The following is a 22,592-nucleotide window of genomic DNA, read 5'->3' on the forward strand; positions in this document are numbered from 1 at the left end:
CTTAACAGCTAAAGGATTGCTTTGAAATTTGTTGCACACAACTCATTTTTCATCTAACACATCATCCCTTTTCTGTATTCCGAGGCCCAGACTAATCTACCAACGTGCAAAATCTCTGTTCAAATCAAAACCTTTCAGTTTCAAGGGTCCGTGATCACCTCCAGCGACTGAAGTATGAGACATGTTGATGAATCAGTGCTTGTTTATGCTTTTTTGTCACCTTGATGAAGGAACACTGCAGATATGCAAATGACAGGATGATGAGAGTTTTCCTTAATAGTGAATTTGTTTATGGCTATTTGTTTATGGTCAGGATCTCTCCCAGCACTTCCTGATCATCACTCACTGCTTTAGTTGAACCTTATTCTGAATTTGACATGTAGTGCTCCACCGCAGCGGGTAATCATGTCACTAAATACCTGATAATACTCATAAATAAAAATAAAAAAACTATAATATACTTCTTACTAAGGAATGAATCAATGAAATATTCTGTAATCTAGAATTTGTAGGGTTTAAATCATCTTAATTCAGTTCATTTATATAGAAATATAAACTACCTGTCACATTCATGTTAATGATGGCCACTGTTTTGGACATCAGATGCAATCAGCCTAAATCACAGCTGAGCTCTCTCCTCCTCGAGGTGCGACAGACATGGAAGGGTGCCTTGTCTCTTCCAACATCAACACTTTGCATACAGATTTCCATATATTCCATTCATGTTGGGTGTGTGGTTGGGGGGGGGGGGGGGGGGGGGGGGGTCATTTAGATTTGTTCAGTCACTTGACTCCCTCGTTTCCAAACAATCACAACCCCATCTTCAGTCTGGCAGGATCTTATCTCTGTCTCCCTTTCGTAGAGGACGAGGAGATGGCGATAAAGTGAGTTACTGCATATTTGATTATTGGGCCTTTACCATTTTCAGCAGGCAACAGCTTACAGCAGCCATGTGGAAAATACCGAGGAGGTTTTCACTCACTGTAAGTCTCACTTTGCATTGTGCCATTATTCCTGAAGAGGCTTGCTGTCAGACACTCAATGCATTACAGTGTTTACAAGTCATCTTTACATATTGCATACTATAAATACTAAATAACTTGGCCTGCCAGTGTGGTTTGCAGGTGCTATGTGCTGTGGAGTCAACAGATAACTGGGCTAGTGATAGATCTCGATGCTCTTTTCAAGGGTAGATTGTGTTGCTTTCCCAAGGATCCACTGGATGATGTTGAGACTTGGAGTGAGTCCGTGGACAAAGTCCTCAGTTGTAAAGGTGAGAGTCTCCTCTGATTGTGCATTTATTTCATCATATGTACACCTCCTACCTGCTCACTGTCGTCTGCGATTTCCAGCTGGCCAGATAGCTTTCCGAGAGTTCCTGAAGTCCGAATACAGCGAGGAGAATATTCTGTTTTGGCTCGCCTGCGAGGAGTATAAAAAAATCAAGACGGTGCCAGAGATGATCTCCTCTGCCAACAGGATCTATTCAGAGTTTGTCCAAACAGAAGCGCCCAGACAGGTAAACAACTGCAGGCTTTTGTTAGGAATTCAAACTGCAAAAATGCACAAAGAGCATTTATTTGTAATCTGAATTTACCAGGCCCATAGTGATATAGTGACTGCTGTAAAGATGTGTGTTTTATGGTGGTAAAACCGCAGATATTATTATTATTTAAAGGGTCACTTTGGTATTTTTCAACCTGGAGCCTTTTCCCATGTTAATGTGTCTAAGTGACTGATCAGAACAATATTTTTTAAATTGGTCCAATCCTGAGCGAGAGAGCAGCAGGTGGCAGCTGTGAAACAGGCTGCAATGTAAACACATGGGGCAATTATGCACTGTCAAATTACGTCCACTAAAAGTGTTTGGTTTTGGCACGGACAGATTCAGATTGTTATTCTAAGTGTCTGACAGCATTATGGAAGAGATAGACCTCTCTGTTAGGGAGTATGATCATTTTTGTTTGACCAGAAACAGCCTGAAATGGCCATCACCAAACCCACCAGACTCCATTTAAAAAAACTGAATTTTTATCATTGTAAAACACACTTTATTCAAAGTCAAAAGAACCAAAATAAAACTCATAAAATACCATCTCAGTTCATCTTTCCACTGTTCCAACAATCACCAACTCTGGTTTGGTTCAAATAAACCTTTAATCCGTCCAGTTAGATGTGGAAAAAATGCTGGTTCTATACATTCTAAAATTACTGTTTATTTAAATGAAGTCTGGTCTGTTTGGTGATAGCAATTTCGCGGCTGTTTCTGGTTAAACTAAAAGGATCTTACTCTTTAACAAAAAGGTCTATCACCCAGCACTTCCTAAAATCTGAGATAGACCTTTTTGTTAAAGTGTCGAATCCTTTTTGGTGAACCAAAAACAGCCCCAAAATTGCAATCACCAAACCCACCAGACTCCATTTACATAAACAGAATTTTTATCATTGTAAAACACACTTAATTCAAAGTCAAAAGAACCAAAATAAAACTCACTAAATACCATCTCAGTTTGTCTTTCCACTGTTCCAACAATCAGCAACTCTGTTTTGGCTGAAATAAAGAATTAATCCACCCAGTTAGATGTGGAAAAAATGCTGCCTCTATAGACACTAAAATTATTGTTTATTTAAATGGAGTCTGGTGTGTTTGACAATTGCAATTTCGGGGCTGTTTCTGGTTAAACAAAAAGGATTGTAGCCCCAAAATTACCATCGCCACACACACCAGACAAATAAATAAACAGTCATTTTAGCATTCATAGAGCCAACATTTTTTCTACATCTAACTGGGTGAATTTTTCATTGATATAAATAGACAGAGCTCAACTGCCCGCATGGTTGACACTGCAGCCTGTTTGCCCGCTGCAGCCTCACTCAATACTGGATCGATTTTGAAAACTGTTGCTCTAGTCGTCACTTAGACACAAAAATGTGAGAAAATAGGATCCAGGTTGGAAAACACCAGAGTTACACTTTACTCAGCAGTTGTTTCCGCCACAGAACATTAAAGTGAATGACGATAAAAAATAGTTGCTTTAAGACACCCATGGGCAATATTGTTTGATTCCAGATCAACATAGATTGCAGTACCCGAGAAAACATAACAAAGAACATCTCCCAGCCCTCCCTGACTTCATTTGATACGGCACAGAAGCTCATCTACAGTCTGATGGCCAGGGATTGCTACCCGCGCTTCCTCAAATCTGACATCTATCAGGGACTCCTGAGGAGAACCGATTCAAGGTGACTGTTTTAAAACTGACAGCCTTTCAGATGGAGACTCCCGAAATCTCCCCTCCAGCTCTGATCTGCTGTAGCACTCTTTGATTTCAGTGTGGATAACAGGTTTACGCCATACAATCCAGATCCCAAGTGTAGCAGAAATAGCTTCTTCCTCAGCCTGTGTGATTCAGTAGACAGTTGCAGCTCAAGAGAATTTGCGGCTTGTATTATACTGTATCTCTTTAATTATGTAAAGGTAAAAAAGAGAAGTCTTTAAAGAGATTGTGCACATAATTCTGCTTTAATTATCTATTTTCTCCCCTCCGCTCCATGAGGTTAATAATAAAGAGTTCTTTTATTGTGAAGTATTATCAACGCTTTAATTGATTATGCAAATATAAATCTTAATATCCTCTAAGAATTCAACTTTCACATGCAAATAAATATGTGAGTGTATTCTTAAGCATCTGTCTCTCAGTTCTGTGTTTTCTTGTGTAAGTTTCTGAAACATCTTAAAAACTAAATATACTCAGTTGAATGGCTTTTGGGTGTGGTCCTTTTGAATTCAATGCAAATGCACCTTATCTTGTTGTCACAGGAGGCTCTGTGTGTACACTGTGATATGGTCATTGGTCAAAAAATACACCAGATGGCAACAGAGTCCTGCATGCAGCATCATTCAGTAAACAGGAAGACACAAGTTTGGAAAAAAAAGGCAAAACCCACCTCACACTTCCTCCCTCTATGACATCTCAGCTGCACACAGGAGAAGTTTGTACACTTTGAAGAGGAACTGTATGAATCAACTATGTCTCAAGTTAAATTTGCCAGACACACGGGGGGTGGCGTGGGCGGGAGTGCACTTTCAGTGGAGTTCCGTTCATTCACCTAGAAAAAAGTGTCTGAGAGGATTCAAATCAAAACTTTGCATCTAATGTGACGAGAAAATCCTCTCTAACTAAGCTCATTGTCCTTTATGAAGGCCTAAATCTCCTTTCAAAGAAAGATTATGTTGCGCCATGCAGAGTTTCATAAAGTGCCAAACAGTTTACGATAATATTTGCTGTTTTATCAGTCTAGTTTTTGCTTTGTCACGTCAAGCCAGGACATGTTGGATTTCACAAGCTGATGTAATCGTCTATGTAAAAATCATGCAAATACAAAAGAGCACAACACAGCAGCGCTCCTACATTTGGACACAATGTTCAAACCCACAGTGGAGGATAAACTCAGCACACAGGACTTGAATTAAAAGAGGCATAACATTGCTGCAGCTCCATTGTTCCCTTTTGCATGTATAACCCTAACGTGTTTATTGTCTGATGTGTTTCTTGTGTTTGGAAAGTGGAAGTAGGCACAACGTGGTTTCTCCATGTGACTGCAGGGTGTCAGACACACATTTTGTTCTGTTTGTGTTGGTGGCATTAAACGCACGGGGGATTTATTTTAAGAGCTGCCGAACATCACACTGTGTTGTGCAGACAGCTCACCACAACTTCCTCTAGTTTAGACAAGCCTGATTGTGCTCACCTCATTGTGGGAGAAGGGTTAAGTTCGTTGGGTACTGTAAGAAGATTGCGTTTGACAAAACCGCGTGTTTAATCTGCATCATCGTTATTATGAAGCAACTGCAGCGACACTGCAGCAGATATCACTTGCAGGAAGTGAGGAAGACATAAAAATGACAGAAAGTGAGCAAGGCTGTATTTCTCAGAGTGAGAGCAGTTGATGGAGGAAACTCACAGATGGGTGCTGCAGCCGATAAAGAAAATGTCTGCGATAACAGTTTGTGTCTCCGCCGCAAGCCTTCAACAGCTGCCTCGTGACACAAAACATTTCCTGTCGAACAAACTAACACGAACATAGACAATGTGGTGAAAACAGTACTTACCTGTGGCTCAAAAGCAACCCATTAAGTTTACTTAAAACACTTCACTTGGTATATTTTTATTCACATTTCAAATGTCATCACTTGCAGCATGTTAACCAAACAATCTATACCATATTTCGACTTCTAAGCTTTCCTAAGATGTGTTTATGTTATGTAAAATCTACGTTTAAGTCTCCATTCTGAAAGGTCCATTCCAGTTTTTACGTTTACTTTTTGTTCTCTGCATTTCTTGCAAAATATGTTTTACATTCTTAAACACACTGAAAAGTGTTGCCATGGTTTTCAGTAGTTTCACAATAGTATGAAAAACAGCTTGTAGATACTCTTGACATACTGTCAATATTCACTGTGAAAATCATGGTTGCATCTGTTGTTGTCAGAGTTACTCTATGATTTAATGCAGCTGTAGGTGCAGACAGCAACGGTAGACTGAGGCACAAAGGCAGGAAACCATTGAAATGAAATGAAAGTCAGAATTAAGTTATGGGTTTTAAGATGAAAAGCGAAAGTGTTGAGAGAATGTCAGACTGCAGTCTATCCTGTGGAAATACATTTTCTGAAGATACTTCCCCTCAAAAATGTGTTTCGCTTTTTGTTACATGACTTAGTCAGTCCATCCACCCAGTCCAGTCGGCAGAAGAAAAGGTTGTATGTTTCTGCAAACTACAGATGTTACATTTCTAAGTTTCATACGTATCATATTAATGTTTGTAAAGTGACATAGTATATGAGCTGACTTTGTCATCTGGAGGTGGAGGGGATGGTGGATGACGTGACGCCTGGACGAGACCACTGCCTGTCAAGCTGCAGACTGCTGTTCAAGACCAACAAACATCAAAACTGGTGGTTTTTAGTGAGCCAGTGCTGCATTTCCTGGGGTTATGTAGCCACCAGACATGGATGTTTTTAGGCAACCCCTCACTGTCTTTCCTGCCGAGAATGAGCCACCAAAACTGTGATCCTTTTCCTAACCATAAACAAGTGTTTTTTGATACAATACAATATGATGCGATACGATACGATATGATACGATACAGTACGATACAATTGGATTCAATTCAATTTGATTCGATATGATACGATGCAATGCAATGCGATATGATATAATACAATATGGATATGGATGAGATATGACTGGATTTGATTCAACTCGATTCAATTCGATATGATATGATAGGGTACGATGGAATGCAATGTGATACGATATGATATGACACAATAAGGATATGGATACGATACGATTGGATACGACACGATACGATTGGATTCAATTCAATTTGATTTGATATGATACGATACCACTGGATTCAATTCACTTCGATTCAATTCACGATATGATATGATACGATACGATGCAATGCAATACGATACCATATAATAGAATATGGATATGGATATGATACGATTGGATTCGATTCGACTCGATTCAATTCGATTTGATACGATGCAATACAATGCGATGTGATATGATATGATAGAATATGATATGATATTCTCCACTGTCTACCTGTAGGGAAATTCATCTTGGACTCAGGAGCTGCACAAGTATTATTGTCTTACAATAATAGTTCAGAAGAAATATATATGCCATAAAAACATAAAAACATAACAGTACTGCACATTAGCCATTTATGTGTTGCACATAACATCAGCACACAACAGCGCACCATAAGCAAAACACAACACAATCCCTAACAGGACCTAAACGCACGTTAACCACAGTGTTGTTGGAAGTTTCCCCATACCTACTACATAATAATGTGCAATTGTAACATATCCATGTTTTGCGGAAATGTACAATGTAAACATTTATTATGATGATTCAGTTGGTCCACCACTTTGGTCCAGGTTGAAATATCTCAACAGCTACTGGATGGATTGCCATGAAATTTCATGGACGTTGATGCTCCCCTCACTTTTCTTCTAAAACCACTGTGACATGTGTTTTTTAGTAAAAGCTTTGACAATTGCTGTATGGATTGTCACAAAATAACATGCTGACATTAAAGGTTTTATGTGTAAAAGATAGGGGGATTTAGTGGCATCTAGTGGTGAGGATTGCAGATTGCAACCAGCTGAAACTTCTCCCAGTTAGAATTCCTTCAGTGTTCATTGTTCAGGAGGTTTTTACCGGGAGCCAAACTGTCTGCGGAGTCTCTTCCTCTCCAGAAGAAACAATACAGGTGATTAAAACAGGTAAAAACACACACCGATGCTATTTGGCACATCAGAGACAGGCGGCTCGCCATCCACATGCTAATGTGTGCTCACATTTTATTTCTGATAACTTAAGATACAGACATTCAGAAGGTTTTTGCTGGGAGCCGAATTATCCGCAAAGGCCTCTTCCCTTCAGATCTTGTGATTTAAACTAGTAAAACACTGAATAAAGCAGTTTCAAATTAAAATGGGGATGCACCTGCTCCCTATGCAGATATAAATAGCTTATACTAAGGTAATTAAAACACAACAAGTTTTATTTTCAGGTGATTTTACACTGAAGAAATTTTTAAATTTTAAACTTATTATATTATATTGCATTTCTGCCAATATATCCCCCTAACACATTGGCCCTTTAACATCTAACTCTGTGCCACTTCAAAATGACACAGTAAAAGCTTCAAATTGAGCCAAAGATTTGCAGGTAACTGCTGAAGTGATGGATGAGTGATCTGGACCCATTTTTAACACAGCTTAAAAAACCCTTAACAACTGAACTGTATTTTTGAGCAACTGTGGGACACTTCCCGTTGTCTGAGTCGAGAGAATTGCACTAAATTAGCCCATGTGAGATGTAAGAGGAGCGTGCATGAAAGTTTTCAGGTTTATCTCAAGGATGAACACTCCTCTTTAAAAATTTCATGAGCTGAGAGAAGCAGGTTTGCCAACTGTTTTGATCCTTCTCCGAGGTCGAGGATGTTATTATATACAGCAACAGCACGACTGGGGAACAAATTGGACCACGTTGGCTGAAAATGTTCAGATATTCTGCATCATGTATGAGGAGCAGGAACTTACATGATGCATGAGGGTATTAGATATTCACTGATGAAAGTGGTGTGTTTCTTAAAGTACCAATAGAGGGTACCAGGTTTGGAGACGTGAGCAGCTTTGTGATTGATGCTTTTTCATATCAAGATGCTGAAGTTCTCAAATTTAATTTGATAATAGCAGATAACTGGGGACAGCTCGAGTACCGTGATGTGCTGTAAAACCCGACTGAAGGGTATATAAACATAAAAAACTGCTACAATTTCCTCTTAAAAACTTCTGCTCAGTGCCATATTGCTTATATCATTGGTACTGAACCATAGCAGGTAGGGACTACACCTTTTAGAAACATGAATACAGATGTCTGATTGTGTTCTCTTTAAAAATTCTTTGAAAATCCAGAGGAAAGTCCACAAGACAGATGAAAGCTTTTGTTTTGTTAAAACTTCCTGTTAAGATAACAGGAAGTGAATAAAACAGTCTTCAGTGACACGGCTCACAGCACTGAGAAAGAACTGAGCGTGCTAGCGGTTTCACTTCATGATGTTGACAAACTGGTTTGATCTAGAGCTAAGATTTTAGATAAAGCACACTGAGCCACAGATATCTTATTTTAACCTCAGTGACATAGAGATGGCTGCATACTTCAAGTGTCTACAAGGCTCACACCAAAAATGGAAACACTGGGGCGGCTGTGTCACCACATTACCACAGTGTCCTTAGTTTGTTTCCGGCGGGCGACTTGTGTTTTGTGTCATCCCCCACTTTGTTTCCCCCCATATTTCCTGTCTGTCTCCTCTCTCAAAGATCAAGTGATGGCAAGAAGCTATAAAGTGGAACCAAAGATAGGAAGGGAGAAGGTTTGTGTCAACACTGGGGGGTTCATGTGAAACAGGGGGTTGGTGGTCCTCCCTCTGGAAACTTTGAGCATCAAACACTTAACATCTGGTGAATTTCTATGCACCAGTGTCTGCATTTCTTTGCATCAGTTTAAGGTGTAAATATCTTTAATTTTATCAGAATAGAAGTCCTCTGTTACGAGGGGACAAATACACATGTTGCTGATATCTACACCTATGAAAGACAATATTAAAGTTGATGATTTGTGACAAGTCATAAGCAGAATAAGAAGGTTCAAATTAACCCAGAGCAAAATTCAGAGCAAAAGATACAAGAGAGGCCTGAAATACAAGTTTCTATGAACAACTTGTTGAAGGAATAAATGAGGTTAATTAAAACTCAGATCTTAACATACTACTGGTAAAGGTGGGGTCACTGACATGCACCTCCCCAGAAATGTAACTACACGTCGTGTCGGCACAGACCTCCTGAAACAATAAATTGTGAAGATGTTGTATTTGTTTGGAAAACGTGTTTAGTATAAGACAGTTGTTTTGTCGGTGAAAATTTTGAGTTGTAATGGAGCCAAATTATGTAACGTTACCTTTGTTAAATGTTGCTGTTGTCCCTGGCTTTATATGAGAAGAGGAAAATTTGCTAGCTGCTAGGCTAATTTATACAATGTAAAATGCCATAGGCTTGTGCTAATAATATTAGCATGTTGTATTTGTGGGGAAAATGTTTGTCTGCGAATGCTGCGAGTTATAGTGAAGCTGATTTGTGTACTTGTGTTTGAAACTGTCACTATTAAGCCATGTTTAATGTGTGTTTTGAATCAACTGAACTTTACAGCACTTCACAGAAACCTCCGCAGTCGACTAGTGTTTTGGAGGTGTAACTGCAGAGTGACACAAACACACCACCACACAAGTATAAATGCCATGACTCGAGACTTGATTTTGACTTGAGGCAGATCACTTGAAAGGACTTCATTCATTCATTCATCTTCTAACTGCTTCATCCTCTTGAGGGTCGCGGGGGGGCTGGAGCCTATCCCAGCTGACACTGGGCGAGAGGCAGGGTACACCCTGGACAGGTCGCCAGACTATCGCAGGGCTGACACATAGGTGTAACACATAGAGACAAACAACCATTCATGCTCACATTCACACCTATGGACAATTTAGAGTTAGAGTTATCCCCAATCTGCATGTCTTTGGACTGTGGGAGGAAGCCGACATGGGGAGAACATGCAAACTCCGCACAGAAGGGCTCCCACACCCAGGATCGAACCGGCAACCCTCTTGCTGTGAGGCGACAGTGCTAACCACCACACCACCGTGCCGCCCCCTTGAAAGGACTTGACTTTTTAAATTTAATCTAGATGTTGAGATGTTTTGTTTGTAAAATATAAAGACAAATATATCGCAGTGGCGGAGGACCTGTCGGCTGATATTCATGCCCATATTCATATGATCTCATTAGATGATTGTGACTAATGTGAAAGCAGGATTTTACTGTTGTTGAGGTGGAGCTTATTATGAACTATTAACTCATGATTATTTTCATCATGGGTTAATCTGCTTATTATTTTCTCCATTAATCGAGAAATCAATTGTGAGAGATAGCGTCACACTTACCCACAGCCCAAAGTGACACATTTGTAATGTTTGTTTTGTCCAGCCAACACTTCAAACCTCAACGTAACACAATTAGATGATTATCAAAAGAGTGGAAAATTTATTTTCTGTGAATTCAATAACTGACTCATAGTTCCAGCTGTACTTGAAAATGTTCATATGTTTGAGTGCAAAATCTTAATTTGTAAAGTAACAAGTAACTAAAGCTGTCAGATAAATGTAGTGTGGCAGAGGTAGACAGTGGCATGAGAAGAAAAGACTCTGTACTTACAGTTCCTGAGTGAATGTGTTTAGTTACATTCCACCACTGGGTGCAGTTTGTGTGATATGACTTGCTTGAGCTGACCCATGACTTGACTCGAATTCCTTGACTTACAGCAAGGACTCGAATTGATTTGCTTGATTATTAAAGGTATACTATGTAGAACGTTCCTAAAAGAAATGTATGGAATCATACAGAAATATTCACTCCTAATCATCACTCGTGACCCACTAGAAGTTTGTGGTGGTGTGAGCCTCTGCTCTCTGCCTGTATTCTTATTGTCTTCTTAACATGCCTTTTTTGGGAAGTTCTTGGGAACAGCACACAGGTAAGGTCGAGACTCTCTGACAAGGTAGCGACCAGTTGCCAAACCAGCAGCCCACATTCAACAGGAAGCTGTTCAAAAATTGCAAACACAGTGTCAACAAAAAGTAGCGAGGCAAAACGCTAAGTACACAAAACGGGTTGGCTCTCACATCACAGTTGACATTTCCTGCATAGCCTACCTTTGAAAATACTCTCGGCTGAGTCATGTAGACAGGTTCAGTTAGGGACTTATGAGGCCAAAGAACACACTGAGTTTAATTTGATTGTACCATAATGTGAGAACAGCTTCAAAATGTAACTCTGGCTGAACAGGATGGTGCTAAATGCTAAAACACAGTGTAACAGAGGTAAAAGAGGAAAAGGCTGTTTAGTCCGTGGCTCAGTAATAGAGCAATATCTAGCTTAAACTAACCAAGTGAACAAGTTAAAGATGTAGTTTAACATTTTGATAAATGCAGTTATTCACTTTGCTAATGTTAGCTAGCTGACTGATACGCCTGAGAGTTACGTAAGAAGTGATGCTGGTAGACAGATTTGAGGGACACACCAAGTTGACAATCATCCGTTGGTCAATTTTGGACCATTGGTGAGCGTCTGTTGCCCTAGTTTATGCGATGTGTCCTGCACTGTTGACAGCAGTTGGCCCTTGTCGGTGGCTTTTTGGCCACTTCAGCATGTTGAATCTGTGGAGTCTTGTGATAAATGAAAGAAACTGGTTATGTTAGGTAAGATTATATTAGGTAGCTGATTTCCTACCCGTGTGGAATAACTGCAGGTACCAGCCCTGGAAATTAGAGGCCGTACACATGCTGCGTCTTTAACCGCCTGGAAAATGCGAGGTCGGGTGCTGGGCTCTACTCATGTGCCTTTTTTGTGCCAGCTTTCAAGAGTGTGGTGGAAGGTTGTGTCTGAGGTTGCTAAGTAACCTTAACAAGCATTGTATGGCCTATTGACCTGAATCCTGAGCGCAGAGCTGATCTTCTTCCAGGCGCTGTTTATAAGTGTGTAGGCCTATCGTCCATGGGACAGATGTAAAGCTCTGGGTAGCCCTGCACTAACATGATCAACTTTTCTGTATTTATCAGACTGAATATTTACAGAAGAAGAGAAAGATATCTGTCGGCTGTGATTGGTTTGTAACGTGACCTCTGTCTGACTGATGAGCGTAGCCTCTTCCAGTCATATAGGTTATGATCTATTTTGAAAAGGCGCAGCTCCTAGTAGAGTTTCACATTTGTTTTTTTCGCAACTAAGCGACCAAAGAAATCTTGCTGACTTATGACCTGTTTGATTAACTAAAGTTTGGTCGACTACTAGGGGGCAGCCCTTGCACGTCTTTCTTATTTATTTATCTATTTATTATTCTTAACCATCTTTGGAAATTTTGATTTGTCTTAACTATTTATTGTCCCTTGCATCATGTTCTTAATCAGGTCTTTTATTGTGGCACTCCAGTAGTTTTACTTCTGGCTCTTGCAAATCCTGATCAGTAAGCCTTCTGAGTACTTGCCTTTTATGTTTTATGTTCCTATGTCCTGTTTTTGTGTGGCCTTATGTCTTCTGTTCTATGTTAAATGCTCTTACTGCAGAACAAACCTACCTACGGGTACAAATAAAGTAACCTGAACCTAAATGATAGCCTACTAGCAATGCTCACCATCAGTTATTTCTCTATGAGCTCTTTGTGAAATCAAAGAACATTAATAATAAACACTTCAGAAGCATTAAAGTGCCGCTGCATAAACATCTGTCAGATTGTAGGTCCTGATGATGTCGGATGTCCAATCAGCAAGTTACCGGTCAGTTGGTAGAACTTCATGTTTACTCCTCTTGGTTGGTTTGCAAAAGGTCAGTGTGAACAGGAATTGAACCAAAACTAACATGCAGCAGTGTGTTATGGTTTTTCCTCTGGTGTGGACCAAATGAACTGAACCACAGGTGTGAACACACCCTAAGGCTGCAAATGTGTGAAGATGCATTTTATTATGAGTTCAACTTTTGCACAAAAAAGAATGTCTTGTTTTTCCTTTTTCAAACTAACATTGTCTGTCGTTAATAATGTCAAGAGTAGAATAGCTGCTATTGTCAAGGTGCTACTGCTTCTCTACTCTACTCTAATGTTCTTCGGACTGTCGTCACATGAAAAAGTTTTTCATAAGCTGATACTCCACAAAGCTTAAGAGCACATCTTTACCTGTGTGTCAGTTTAATTTGACTGAGTGAGAAACAGCCTCAGCGTATACTTCACCAAATGTTTCCAAAACCTGAAACAGGGGCATTGTTGCTTGTGTAAGCCTGGAATAGAAGCTAAAGCATTTGCTTATCTGCTGCTGAATTTTCCACTGCCCCATTTGCATCCCCAGACGTTAAAACAAACAACTAACGATGCAGGTCTGAGTACAGTACACACAGAGTGCCGATGCAGTCTGCACATGTTTGCGTCATCTCCAACTTCCTCTTTTTCTGTGGTTAGTTCAGCATGATGTTGTGACGCTACTCACCAACCTCACTTCAGACTTCTGTTGTACATATATAAGTCAGGCGGTTTTATCAAACTGACACAGTCGCAGCCCAACACACAGTCACATTCATAAAAGGCATTGTTGCCATGCCGAGTCTAGAAGCATCACCTCAGAGGGAGCTGCAGGAACTCAACATGGACGCTGATAACAAGAAGAGGTAAATATTCGATCATAACTGAAGCACTTTTTCTATTTTTTTGTGTCATTGCTGATAAAATTTTTAATATAAGAAGAACACGTTAGTAAATACGTCTTGTTGGTTTGTGTTTGGTTAACCAGGCGAGGAAACCTGAAGTCTCGGCTGCAGTGTAAATCGTCTCAAACCACTAACACTGAGGGGTAAGTGAAGACAACTTTACCACTACAAACACTTTAACTGTTAACATACCTGTTGCACATGTAAGTAACAGTGCCGCTCTGTTTTGCAGGCTTTGTTATGAGGAGATGTCTCAGTGGTCACAGTCTCTAGACAGACTTCTATCATCCAAATGTAAGTTGATCAATACGTAGTCCCATAGTCAAGTTTCATAGTCTCACAGTCTTCCTCAACGTTGGCTAACTGCTCATTTCTCCTACCCATTTAGACGGCATGAAGATATTCCAGGCCTTCTTGAAGTCAGAGTTCAGTGATGAAAACATTGAGTTCTGGCTGGTGTGTGAGGACTATAAGAAGATCAAGTCTTCTTTCAGGATGTCCTCCAGGGCCAAAAAGATCTTCAAACGCTACATTCAAGCTGAGGCTCCCAGAGAGGTAAGCCCAGAGGCCTTTTAATGACAGATTCACACTTTTATTTTCTACAAAAAAAAACCCTGCTGCTTTTTTTGTCATCATCCTCATTATTATCTTTCCTTCACATCCAGATCAACATTGATCACAAGACCAGAGATCTGATCAGGCGGAACATAAAGACGCCCACCCCAGTGTGCTTCGGCGATGCCCAAAGGATCGTCTACGGGCTAATGGAGAGGGACTCTTACCCACGTTTCCTCAGGTCTGAGCTCTATCAGGCTTTACTGGACTCCACATCAGAATCGGTGAAGATGTAGAGACAGTGGACACCAGAGACACTGTGTTTGTAGAAACTGTGAAACTGAGCCTGATGCTGGACTACCTGAGAGACACTGTGGTGTGTGTTTGCCCGCCCTGGGAGCACCAAAAGCACCAAAGACATGTTATTTTCGACACATTCATGGCTTCTCTTTAGATGGAAAAGACATGCTTTCTGGTTGGCCACATATGACTGTTAGAGGGGTGAAGGCAGCTCTGTCGTTAAAAGAGTTCGTTCACAACCAGCTGGTTTGAAAAGGAGGAGTTGAGGTCAAAAACGGCTACATTGGCAGAAGCTGTGATAGCCGCGGTAAAGCAGAGGACTTCCCAGAGATGTCACGATTATAGTGAAAATGCAAGGGACTTTCTGTGCGAGGCGCCAGGAAGTGTATGTGGCGCAAACAACACGCTCCACCCAAGATGCAAGTGCACAGGCTGTGTGTTACCTCCACTTGCACACCATCTTGAGTTTATTGTTATTTCACTAAAGCAATGGCTGAGTAGATGCTATGTAGATGTGGGTTTTTATGCACAGCGTTCCGCATTTGATATTTTTTAATATTACATTCTGACATCAGTGTTGTCACACTGAGATCTTGCATTTATAATAATTTGTCATAAGCTATATGTTGTGTTGTATTCCACAGTTTGTAAAAACGTTGTGTAAATGTGAATATTAATGTGGATTTGTATATATTTAATAAAAATATATGGATTTGCTTTGAAGTCTGTGTAAAAAAATATTTTACTCTAGCTCTGCAGTGACTAAGATCTGTCCTTATCAGATAAACAAATGAGGTCCAGTTCCCATAAAGCTTTAGATACATCACCTTGAGAATCCACGAGGCAACTTAGTCACCAGTTCATTCAATAATTCATTCATTTTTTGCTCATTCATATACTTACTCATATTTACTGCCCTGTGTTTTTTATGACTTTAGAGATGTCTACAGCAGCACAGTGTACCAGACATATTCATTGTGCTCTCTAATACTGAACACTGTACACAGCCCACACGTCTGCAACTAGGCCTGTGTGTCCTTGTTGTGCTAACTTTATCTGAAGGAATAGTTCGACATTTGGGGAAATATGCTTATTTGTTATCTTGCTGAGAGTCAGATGAAAAGATTGATACCATTTTCACGTCTGTACAGTCACTATGAAGCTACAGTCATGACGCTGGTTAGCTTAGCTTAGCATAAATCAGCTAACCTGGCTCAGCCCGAGGGTTAGGAATTCCAGTTTGCATCTGATTTGTTTAAAGTGCACAAAAACAGAGCACCTTTGAACAGAGTTAGCTGTTTCCAGTCTCTATGCTGAGCTAACCAGCTGCTGGTGTTCAGTAGGCCTATTTTCACTTAATTCTCAGCAAGAAAAGGATTGAGCGTATTTCCCAAAATGTCCCAATCATTCCTTTAACCCCTGGGTCAGCAGGGGGTCAGATTAACTGCAGGGGGCCACCAAATTATATTTTGATCATTTAAATTAAAGGTAATAGATATAGGATTCATACTTCCCGGTCAGTAGCTCTCGCTCCACTCTTCAATTCTACAGGTTGCCAGGTTCATAAACAATAGACACTGAAGACAGCGAAGTCAAGTGAAGAGTCTTTTGTGGTATAGTAATTAAAAAATAATAATAATAAATTATGAATCCTCTCTTGTGTGCCCTGTAACACATTGTAACAATCTCCGTAAAGCATTTTTAGCTCTACTCGTCACTAATGCTAACGTAATTAGCCAATTAGGATCCTTTTTCGTGGTGGACACCCGGATTCCCTGATTCAACAACGTCCTGTATACACACAAAAACACAAAAGTGTTCTTGATATTAAAACGGCAAATATATTCCTCTGTTATAATTTCCCACCAATAATAATAATAACAAGATAGTTCGACTGTACTAGATATTTGATATATTCAGTAGATTTACTTTTTCACGACACTATTTGACAACTCTACAACCGGAACAATCACAGTCCCAGAAACGCTGTTTCTAGAGAATTTGTTAAAATATCTGAAATTAACCTGAAATTAACCGTCAAAATTTCTAAAACAATTATTTCTCTTCTGTAATTATTTTTTTTAGGAAAATATAGACTTTAATTCTACAACTTTCTAGACGTTCTATGGATGTAGTTTTTTTTTTTTTTTTTTTTAAATATTCGTTTTGATGAAATTACGATCTTTAAGTTACTGGGTTGTTTCTTTCTTCCAAAAATCTAAATGTCTGCAAATACTCATTAACATGAATCCAGTATTGGTTATTATTGGAAAATACACTTCATTTACAGGACACAATATTAACTAGGGGGCGACTGTGGCTCAGCGGAAGAGCGGGTTGTTCGATCCCCGGCTCCTCCAGCCTACATGTCGAAGTATCCTTAAGCAAGATACTGAACCCCAAATTGCTCCTGATGGCTGTTCATCGGTGTGTGAGTGTGTTAAAAACTGAGTAGCAGGTGGCACCTTGTATGGTAGCCTTGGCCACCTGTGTGTGAATGGGTGAATGTGACTCGTCGTGCAGTCATGTGAGCTAGCTAGTGCTAAATCACTGTGCGGCACTTTGCCAGGCCCTGAGGAAGTGTGGTGGGCTTTGAAGCCAAAAAAGGCGCGAAGGAGCCATATGGGATTTTGAGGTCGGGGCTGGAGAGGTTCCTCCAACTTTTAACGTTGGAAATTCAACAACAGGGGGCATTCCAGTTGAAATTTCAGACTGGGAACTTGGAAATTGCGACGTCCCAGTACAAATGGAACGCACCCTTGGCAGCTACGGGCAAGCGCAACTCAGTGTTATACAATATTAAGTAGGGGGTCCTGGTCCGACTTTCTTCGAGCTAAAGGGTCCTTGGCCTGAAAACACTGAAAGCCCTTTTAAACTGTTTTCCCTTTAAAGGTTTCCCTTAAGGTTAGAAAAACCATCTTAGGCCTATTTCACAGTGACACTTTCACATGTACTTTATATTTTGTATTTAGACTACAGTAAAAGTTGTTTACTATGAGTGAAACACCAACTAAAAAAAAAAACAAAAGTTATTTTATAGATCATTTCTTGCACATTTCCCCAAAATCCAGCCTCACACACGTGGTGTCTTCGGGAAATTCCACTAGAATCGAATACAGAGCGCTGTGGGTTCAAACTGAATCTGGTAGCTCAGTATGAGCCTGTTATGCTGATTAGTGAGGTCTGAAGGGTTAACAGCTGGGGCCGCAGCGAGACGGGCTCTCGCATACCTACGCAGCAGCTTACATCAGATGCGTCACCGGCCTTTTGAATGTGCTTCGAGCACATTGTACAACTCATTCAGCTTTTGTGAAGCCAGTCTTTCATTTATCAGGACAACAATCAGGCGTCTCCCTCATGAATCGTTCCTAATGTAGCAGAAAGTTTTAAAACTGAAACTGCATTTATATCACACAAAAAACAAATCCACTAAAAGGGAAGTTTCTAAATGGCAAACCATCCAGTATCACTCTGATAAAGGTTACAGACATATGGAAGAAGTATAAAGACCCAACTGCTCTACCACATCCTCTTTTAATCTCAATTGTGCATCCCTGTGTTTGTTCAGGCACACACAGACTGAGGCAGGTGAACATACACATAATGCCACTGAAACTCTTTGTGCTTTTAAAGAGTAATAGGCATCAAATTGTCAGTATAAAGGCAGTAATTTGGTGTTTTTGCCAAAAGGGCTTTCAGCAGGATGAGAACATCCTTTTTATTTCTCACACAAGGTTGTTAGCTGTTTTTTTACTCAGACTGAGGTGTTAAACTGACGCGGATGGACCGCTGCCTGACTAGTCATCATTTCCTCATTTGCAATGCTCTGTTTGTTAGTAACATGATAACCCTGCGATAGATTAGTCATATGATCATGAGAAGCTGAGACTGATAAAATGAGGTCACAACTGAGAGACAGGATGTTCGGATTGTCACGCACTGTTTGACACAAATGCAAATTACTGATGTAAAACTTTGAGGATATTCTCTACAGATACCACTCAGTCAGTGAGTGTCATGAGACAGGATCATCCTCTAAGAACCACATGGGCTGTGTTCAGGAGGTCACTGGATAGCCAGTTTAACAAGAGAGGCTTTGTTTCAGGTCTGTGTCACAGGAAGGTGAAAAATGTTCCAATGTGGAGATTTATAGCCAGATATAAATCTACCTCAATCAAACATGTGGTTTAAAAAATTCCAACAGTGATTCAACCCATTAAATCGTCATGAATTTAAGACAGAATCAATTTTAGCATTTGAAGAAAGTAGAAGTAGAATCAGTAAGTGCATTCACACTGCATAGTATGAAAAAATGAAGTGTATTACCCATCCAACATTTGTATGCGGGACTCATGTGGGTAGTAAATGGGCTGAAAAATGGGTCCTATATTGAATCGTCCATGTGTTCCATATTGGCCCCATGCCGATTGCCCACATGGATGGGTTTGCCCAGGTGGGGCCCACATGGGCTACTTGGCTACAAAGTGGTTATGGGTCCAAAATGGGCATCTTATCCAGGACATACTTGGCTAAACCCACCCATGTGAAGAAATGTCATGGGGGCCAATATGGAACCCGTGGACAGTCCCTTTTAGGGTCAATTTTTCAGCCCATTCACTACAACATAGGCCCCACATACAAATGCTGGCTGGGTACTGGCGCACTCAAAATGGACCAAAAGTTGAGTGTAGAATGATGCACACTCTTCTTCAGCAGTCACCATCTTTGTGATGTAGCTTACACCATGTCACAAAATTCTCAACTTTTGACAAGGCGGCTGGGGACGACAAGGAGCCTGAGCTGGCTACAGTAAACACCACTGCATTATACCGATGTTAGTTAAACGTTTTTCACACTAAGTACTGATACTGCTGTTGAATAGAAGGCATCAGTAATGATTGTTGGGTCTGTAATGTTTTGGTGCTGCAAACAATAACGCAAGTGCTAACGTTAGCTTACTAGCTAACTTGCTCGCAGCTACGCCAGCACATTTTAATCAGCATTTATGTTGTGGCATAAGTTTGGTTATGTGTGGGCGGAGATAGTGGTTAACCGCTTCTTTCCTCATCTTTTTTAAACAGCAAATTGCAAACAGACAGTGGAGCATTATCGCTAACATTAAAAAAAAAAAACGGCATCACTTCTGCTAAGTGTAAAAGTGCAGTGTGTGATTTGAGACTAGAGTTGCCACCCGTCCCGTTTTTCCCAGAATTGTTCTCTTTTTTCATCAGCTGTCCCGGGAAAAAAAAAATCTCTCCCGGGACACAATTTGTCCCATTTTTTGGGGAAAATGCAGCAGCAGCAGGCCAAGGAGTCCATCCAGAATGACGCATAGTGCGTCCAAATTCACACCTGTTCTTCTCTATGGTTTTTCTCCGCGACCGTGCGCCATGGTAATAATGGCCGAGCCCTCCGCCTCAAGACAAAACCAAGTCCAGTTGCGTTCGATTCAATTTCCTTGAGATGGTCATAGCGAGAAACCACGCATATCACGTGAAACAGCGGAATCGTAGCTTTCCGAATGTTTTCACAGAGAAAAAAAATTATAAAGTTACACTAAAATTATGTATAACAGAGCATTCATACAGCTCTGCACACACATTACTCTTGGATGGATTACTCGCGAATGCAGGGTCGCACAGAAATGCCACGCATATCACCTGAAAGCACTGGAGCAGAGCTTTCCAATGATACCACACACATCATTGTGCTGTCATCCCATCACGCTATAAATACAGATCAATTGTCTACCAAATAAAATCCTGACGAATTTCTTTACAATCCATTATACATATCTTGTTATCAGTCACTTCATATAGTGAGGAATATCGTATCTTACCACGTCTTAGGCTTGCGTGTGTTTCTCCCTGTCTATCCACATTTGTAGTCCAGCTTTCAAGATGCAAATATCTCCATATTGTCCAGTTGACACTCCATCAAACTTTGTATGACAAGACCAGCCACTTCACCTTTGTGCACCCCGACAACTGCAGCCTAATTATACATGCATGACAGGGCCGTAGTCACCATATAGATTGAGGGGGACACATGCCCCCCCAATGCCCAATTGTTTTTTTTTATTTTTACTGCAATCAAAGTGGCAAATATTATCGTGGAGGATATCATTGCACTTGGTTGACTATTTTTCTATGATCTTAGATGTAAATATTGCATGTTTCTTTCAGATGAAACACATTTTTGACTTGTGAATGAGTCAATGGAATTTCTTGCAATAATGAAAAAATACTGTCAATCATGTCCGCCTGGCACAAACCACATGTTTTGGACAACTGTGAAGTGACAGAATGTCCCACTATCATGGTTCTTATATTGCCAGATTCCAGAGAGTCTCCCCTCTTCAGATATGGCAGAATATGTCAACTTCCAACTTGCTATGGTGAGATACATGCAAAAATGTAAAAATTTAGTCACACTGATTTGTTTTTTTTATTGATATAAAAATTAATATAAAATACAGGCACATAGAAGGACATGGAATGATGGCAAATCTGGTCTCCTATGTCCGAATTTCATGTTCATTGGTCAGTCTGAACTGGTAATAATGGCCGAGCCCTCCGCCTCAAACATTTGGTCGAGTGTCCCTTTTTTTCACAAATCCAAGGTGGCAACCCTATTTGAGACAACACTACCAACACATTCTCACTCCAACCTCGTCACATATCGATGTTTGGTCACGGTCCAGAAACGACATGCAAGGTACCGTGGGTGCGTTGGTTGTTGATGTTCTGGGACACCTTGTCAGGTTACATGCGTCGTCTTCTTTCACAATACACTTCAGTTTTCACAGGAAATTTACCGTTTACATACAGTCTCTTTCAAAATAAATGCACTACATACGTAAAGCAACGCAATTTGATTTTTTTTTTCTCCAACAACTAACACACACAGTAGGAGAGCAGGGTTTGGCTTTATAATCTTATGGGACACAAACACCGCTCTCCCGGGTGAAAGTCAGTGTTGGACCCATCCATCCGGCCACGCAAGAAGTATGTAAGGTACATAGTGTATTACATTGAAGTGTACTAATGTAGCAGCCCCGAAAGGTTGGAGGTTGGGATGGTGGATGGGTCATTAACACAGGACTTATGTTTAGTACAGTTTTTATTTTCTTGAGAGACTAACTCTGCCATGTCTCCTCTCTAGACCCTATACAATACACAAATGTTTGCGTTAACAAACAATGTACAAGTTGACAAATGACAAATGCCGTTTCAGCTGGTTTGCCGACTGGCAAAACTGAAAATCAACCCAACTCTAGTGATGTCATGATTGTAAGCTTTGTGTGCCAATCGTTGCGCTTGCTATCAGTGGGGCTGCTGGAAACACTTGGAAACATTTGCTTCATGGATGTGTGAGGCAGGAGTTGATTACAAACTTAAACATTTTTTTTTCATATAAATTTCATGCCATGGCAAAGTCCCAACATGTTGCCTTTATGTCAGCTTTGGCCTTGCAATGTTCAGGGTTACTCTTAAACAGTAGATGTTGTGTTGAGACATTTTTACCCATAAAATGCCAATTTTTTACAGAAAGGTGAGAAATACCAACATTAACACCAGCATTACTGTGTGTTTCATCACAGTACAGTCATATCATTTGGTTTACAGCTCAAAAAACCTCTTTAATCTATCAAATCTATCCCAGCATGCCTCAGTTGGAAGACAGGGAAACAACCTGGGCACATAAAGAGTCTCCAGTCCGCCCAACCTGCAGGTCTTGTGAGACTGTGAGAAAGGGAAAATCCACTTGACTTTAATTTTAACATGGTAAACCCAACAATATGTCCACACATTAACCACTGAGCCGCCACGCTGCCCTGACTTGC

At 40.4% G+C, this 22,592-nt stretch overlaps 2 protein-coding genes across 3 annotated transcripts; both read left to right on the forward strand.

Moving 5' to 3' along the window:
• Positions 1-800: 800 nt before the first annotated feature.
• On the forward strand, positions 801-3,764 carry rgs1 (regulator of G protein signaling 1). 2 transcript variants are annotated; one of them, XM_033651327.2, is made up of 4 exons: positions 801-983; positions 1,189-1,273; positions 1,353-1,519; positions 3,071-3,764. In XM_033651327.2, exons 1-4 carry the CDS (start codon positions 951-953, stop codon positions 3,245-3,247), a joined length of 462 nt encoding a protein of 153 aa, XP_033507218.1. In that variant the 5' UTR covers positions 801-950; the 3' UTR covers positions 3,248-3,764. The 2 variants fall into 2 exon arrangements, with proteins under 2 accessions (XP_033507218.1, XP_033507219.1); XM_033651328.2 differs by having other exon boundaries at positions 824-884; positions 1,194-1,273.
• Positions 3,765-13,693: 9,929 nt separating this feature from the next.
• Positions 13,694-15,469, forward strand: rgs13a (regulator of G protein signaling 13a). The gene is made up of 5 exons (XM_033650064.2): positions 13,694-13,852; positions 13,975-14,034; positions 14,124-14,185; positions 14,280-14,446; positions 14,557-15,469. Exons 1-5 carry the CDS (start codon positions 13,782-13,784, stop codon positions 14,740-14,742), a joined length of 546 nt encoding a protein of 181 aa, XP_033505955.1. The 5' UTR covers positions 13,694-13,781; the 3' UTR covers positions 14,743-15,469.
• Positions 15,470-22,592: the final 7,123 nt, after the last annotated feature.

Source organism: Epinephelus lanceolatus, chromosome 12, assembly GCF_041903045.1.
Source record: "Epinephelus lanceolatus isolate andai-2023 chromosome 12, ASM4190304v1, whole genome shotgun sequence".
NCBI classification, from domain to species: Eukaryota; Metazoa; Chordata; class Actinopteri; order Perciformes; family Serranidae; genus Epinephelus; species Epinephelus lanceolatus.

Excerpts from the sequence above, each read along its gene's own strand:
- rgs13a (XM_033650064.2), top strand. The coding sequence starts at position 13,782 with ATGCCGAGTCTAGAAGCATCACCTCAGAGGGAGCTGCAGGAACTCAAC. Across the intron at positions 14,186-14,279 it reads CAGACTTCTATCATCCAAAT|ACGGCATGAAGATATTCCAG; the intron begins GTAAGTTGATCA and ends CTACCCATTTAG. Across the intron at positions 14,447-14,556 it reads AAGCTGAGGCTCCCAGAGAG|ATCAACATTGATCACAAGAC; the intron begins GTAAGCCCAGAG and ends CTTCACATCCAG.
- rgs1 (XM_033651327.2), top strand. The coding sequence starts at position 951 with ATGTGGAAAATACCGAGGAGGTTTTCACTCACT. Across the intron at positions 1,274-1,352 it reads CAAAGTCCTCAGTTGTAAAG|CTGGCCAGATAGCTTTCCGA; the intron begins GTGAGAGTCTCC and ends TGCGATTTCCAG. Across the intron at positions 1,520-3,070 it reads AAACAGAAGCGCCCAGACAG|ATCAACATAGATTGCAGTAC; the intron begins GTAAACAACTGC and ends GTTTGATTCCAG.